The sequence below is a fragment of the Microtus oregoni genome, unplaced genomic scaffold (assembly GCF_018167655.1).
Source record: "Microtus oregoni isolate MIOR12 unplaced genomic scaffold, Mior012 000056F_ref0000123, whole genome shotgun sequence".
Classification (NCBI taxonomy): domain Eukaryota; kingdom Metazoa; phylum Chordata; class Mammalia; order Rodentia; family Cricetidae; genus Microtus; species Microtus oregoni.
This window is the reverse complement of record NW_024543832.1, coordinates 3,428,039-3,432,899: the sequence shown is the minus strand read 5'-3', so window position 1 is coordinate 3,432,899 and position 4,861 is coordinate 3,428,039. Positions and strand designations below refer to the sequence as shown.

Below are 4,861 nucleotides of genomic sequence, written 5' to 3'. Positions count from 1 at the left end.
TATAGCAGTAGGACATGCCAATGGTTCTTTAGCTTTTGAAATTCGAACCAGCCCTGAGCCTTGCACTTGGAGGGCACCCAAACCCCTGAACTCCCAGGTTTTCCCATCCAGTGATTAGCACTGAACACAGAACGCTCACCATAGAGTTGTGGATCACCTGGGTTTGGTACAGTTGTATTCTCCTTTAGTAAATACTGGATGAATGTGTCTGCTAGGCTCCAGGGGAATAGCTAGAGTAGGTCCCAGTGATGGTAACAGTGGATATGACCCAGATTCTGTGAAGGACCTATTCTCCGTGACTCCAGAGCCAATTCCGACAACACTTTCCTTCTCTACTGCGTGTTTGACATCTGAGAACACTGTTGTCTGCTGTGTATCACGGTGTTAGAGGCACAGAGAGGGGACTTCCATGTGAGTCCAACATAAACCACTCCACTGGTTTGTTCTCTGCTTTGTGTTTGCATTTGAAGATGTGAGCTTTCAGCTTCCTGCTCCTGCCACCATGCCTGTCCATGCAGAAACCTCCTTTTACAGAACCACTGGGGAGGGTTTCTTCTTGAGGCCTGATTGAATTACCATCCTCAGAAACCTAAAGTCTACACTAAAAATAGTGACAAGGAAGAAGAATAGATAAGAAGTAAAGATGTACTGGGAGGAAGGGAAGATGGGAATGTGAGAGGGAAGGAGGAGAGGGAAGAATATATATATATATATATATATATATATATATATATATATATATATATATATAGAGAGAGAGAGAGAGAGAGATACAGAGAGAGAGAGAGAGAAGGTTTGGTGATGCATTTGGGAAGGAATTGGAGGGCATGATCAAAATACATTGCAGGACAAAAATAATAAAAAAGAAGAATAAAATAAATACAATTCTATAAGGCTGAAAAAACTATTGTTTTCTGTTGGACTTTAGAGACAAAAAATCCGGAAACAAATTTCAAGCCAAGGAATTGTCAGCCCTTAGTTCATCAAGAGCCTCATCTGATTCATGCTGTCACTGAATACAAAACACATCCCTGGATCATGAGTTGTCTTGGCTGAGAACAAGAAACTATCTATAGAACAGCTGGGCACCAAGACCCTAAAATCATGAAGAAGAAACATCAACTGAAAATGTCTCTGAGCTTTGCTCTTCTTGCTTCTATGCCAGCTGAAGTGGAATTGATCATTTGGTTTTACGCAGTTATTTCTGGGTTATTGCATTGATATATTCAAATGCTTTCAATTCTTAAGAAATAAAATGAGGCCAATCTAAACATCCATGTTCATTTCATTGCAGTCTCTCACACATCTATCAGAATTATTGCTAGACTGTTGTCCAGGTATCCTTGTGAGAAGAAAACCACTAAGACTGTATCATCTACATGTGCAAAGGAGCTTTGAGCTCAAGCAAAACCATGCAGCAGAAGTCTATGTCTACACTGTAGACCTGGATGAGTCCTATACATCATCTAGACCCTGTTTTAGGAGCAAATCCAGACAAGATCAACGTGATGCAAGAGGAATGTATGTCAGCAGGTGATGCTGACACCTCAGCCATTTGGGGACCAAAGGGTCAGGTGTCAACACAGGACAGCAAGAGAGGTTACTGCATCCATCCAAAGTTTATTCCTTCAGCTTACCCACATATAATCATGTTAAACATATGAAACCCATAGAAGAAATGATTTGATCACTTAAGGAACAAAGCAGAAATGACTTCAGATCACCGGCTCACTGCATTTGGTTGCTTTAATTAGGTCTATTTACCTGGAAATGCCACAGAAACCAAAATACTGCAATCCACAAACTGTTTTAGCCATACCAAACACAATTTCTCTAATAGTAGAATTAATTAATTACTCCATTGGACAATTAGACCCAATTCTCCTTTCTAACACTAGGTTGGCTCTTCTAAGGGTCCTCTTGAGACTGATTCCACAATCACCAAGGAAGTCCTACTTCAATTCCAGGGAATTGAATAGATAAGAAGACATCTAACTATGACACTACAGACCAGGTAGCAGACTCTTCTCCTTCCTGTGGTAACCACAGACAAGACATAGACTTAATTTGGGGAAACTTAAATAATAATGGCATTATTGCGAAGGATGATAATGAACACATCCAAATATAAGCATACAAGATATATGTAAAGAAAAGTTTGTTAATTATTATTTCTTAAAGAAGAGCCTGTGATAGTATCAATGATAATTTAATGTATAGTTTATCTTTTCAATAATGAGGATAAATCTTGTGACCTTGTGGGTGCTACACTGTAACACTATGCTATGCCACCAATTCAGTTTTGTTACATTAATTTTTTATATACTTTTACTATTCATTGAAGTTAAGCTTGTTAATTCCACTAAAATTATAACATTGTAATTTTTATTTCAAAATTTCCTATGAGTTTATTGTAAAATATCTGGTAAGACAGGCAGTGAAATGAGTGTGGACAATAATCATAAAATAAAGTTGCTATGTTTTATTGCAAATACAAAATTAACAACATTTTGATAAATCATGATCACTTTGCTACTTCATTTTTTTTTTCTGACACTTGCACCATTAACTGCTGTCCCAAAGGCTCACAGGTCAGCGCATAAGATATGCAGCAAGATATGCAAATATGGCCTTCCTCTGCTCATGAAAACCAGCCCTGCCATGACCCTGCAGGTCAGGCAGAGGACTCTAGCCCTGTCTTCCCATTTGGAGATCAGCAGTGCAAACAGAACAATCAACATGGGGTTGGGGCTGAACTGCGTCATTTTGGTTTTTCTTTTAAAAGGTAAATAACAAGGGATACTGAGTGTATGAGTAGACGTGATTGAGGAATACAATAGACTTTTGTGACAGTTTCTTGATCAAGATCCTCTTTGTTTGCAGGTGTCCATTGTGAGGTGCAGCTCATTGAGTCTGGGGGAGGATTGGTGCAGCCTAAGGGGTCACTGAAGCTCTCCTGTGCAACCTCTGGATTCACCTTCACTAGCTATGCCATACACTGGGTCCGCCAGGCTCCTGGGAAGGGGCTTGAGTGGGTTGCTAGCATAAGAAGTAAAAGTAATAATTATGCAACATATTATGCTGATTCAGTGAAGGACAGATTCATCATCTCCAGAGATGATTCCAAAAGCACAGCCTACCTGCAGATGAACAATCTTAAAACTGAGGACACAGCCATGTATTACTGTACAGACACAGTGAGCAGTCTTTAGTGTGAGCCCCTGACAAAAACCTCCCTGGCAGGTACAATAACCAGCAGGGGGCGCTCAGCACACATAAAGCCCAGGGGCTGACATAGCATCTTTTTTTTTTTTTTTTTTTCCTGTGCTATCTGGGCACCCTCTCCATCTAATCCCCCTTACAATTACAATTACAGACTGTAGGAATTGATAATGTCTCTGAAAATAAAAACTAGTTCAGTTTTGATTGACTTTCTTAAAAGAAATATGTCATCTAGTCTCACCTGAGAAAAAACAAGAGTGGTACTCTGTGGTCCCAGGATCAGGTGCTAGAGATGCTCCGGAACCTATGATAGACTTTTCCTTTAGACTGAAGTTAGGGAAGACCTCTATTGGAACAGTGTTAGTAATTCAGAATGAGACAAGAGGAAGATGGACCAGAAATATCCACACCAGCATCCAGAAGATGAGAAAAGTTTTTCCATTTATAAACAAAGTGAGTTCTGGTTGCTGTGAATGATAGCTTGTACTCAATAGGCATCAGATGAACCAAATCCAGTCTTTCCTCTCTCACCCTCCTTAACTTGATTATTAATAGCTTGCACTTGAGGAAGGAAAATTAATTGTACAATCCTCTGGTGAGTGATTCATAACCCTGATTTCTCCTTCACTATCAGTGTCAGTCACTCCAGGAGCAACAGAGATCTCTTGTATAGTGGTGCTACTTCTCCCCAATAGTAATGCTACAGGGCTTTCTTGTAAATGTCCATTAAGTCCGGTGGGAAGAGCTTGCATACCCACTTCAGGAGTTACAATTGTGTAAATGGAAGATCTGAGAACGAGCCCTGCACTGCCAGGGGAGGCTGTGCTAAGGTCCTGAATGGATTTCCTTGTGGAGGAACATGCTGCTTGATCACCCCATAGATTTGTCTTGGTCCCTGAGATGGGCCCCTCTCCTCATTTCCTGACATGGAATTCCCCTGGGAATCTTTCTTTGAATGGCATTTGATAGTCCAATGTTTCCCTCTCCTGTGTCTCAGTCACAATCCTGGTTCCTTCCTCGCACCTGGGCTTACTTTCCTCTGTGACACTGCTTGATCTGATGCCACATAAGACTGCACCTGATGCTGCTCCCAGGAGGCACTACAACCCTCTTTCTCTCTGGGCCTTTATTTCTTTGTTGGGAAGAAACATCTTTAAGGGTCTTTCCATGTGAACCTGCAGCTAAAGCCAGTCTCTGTGTATCCGAGGGGCCAATGTCTCTCTGCTTCCTTATCCTTTGTGTATAGAAGGGCGACTGATTTTTTGGAGTTGATCTTGTATCCTGCCACATTACTAAAGGTGTTCATCAGCTGTAGGAGTTCTTCGGTAGAGTTTTGGGGTCAATTATATATTTTATCATATCATCTACAAATAACGAAAGTTTAACTTCTTCCTTTCCAATTCGAATCCCCTTGATCCTCTTATGATATCTTATTGCTATTGCTAGAACTTCAAGCACTATATTGAAGAGGTATGGAGAGAGTGGACAGCCTTGTCATGTTCCTGATTTTAGTGGGATGGCTTTGAGTTTCTCTCCATTTAATTTGATGTTAGCTGTCAGCTTGCTGTAAAGAGCTTTTATTATATTTAGGTATGACCCTTGTATCCCCAATCTCTCCAAGACCTTTATCATAAAGGGA

General features: G+C 40.6%; 1 gene segment (V, D, J or C); it reads left to right on the top strand.

Moving 5' to 3' along the window:
* Positions 1–2,692: 2,692 nt before the first annotated feature.
* LOC121438547 lies at positions 2,693–3,212 on the top strand. The segment is given in 2 exon segments: positions 2,693–2,785; positions 2,884–3,212. Coding segments are annotated over 2 exon segments (375 nt in total).
* The last annotated feature ends 1,649 nt before the right edge of the window (positions 3,213–4,861 follow it).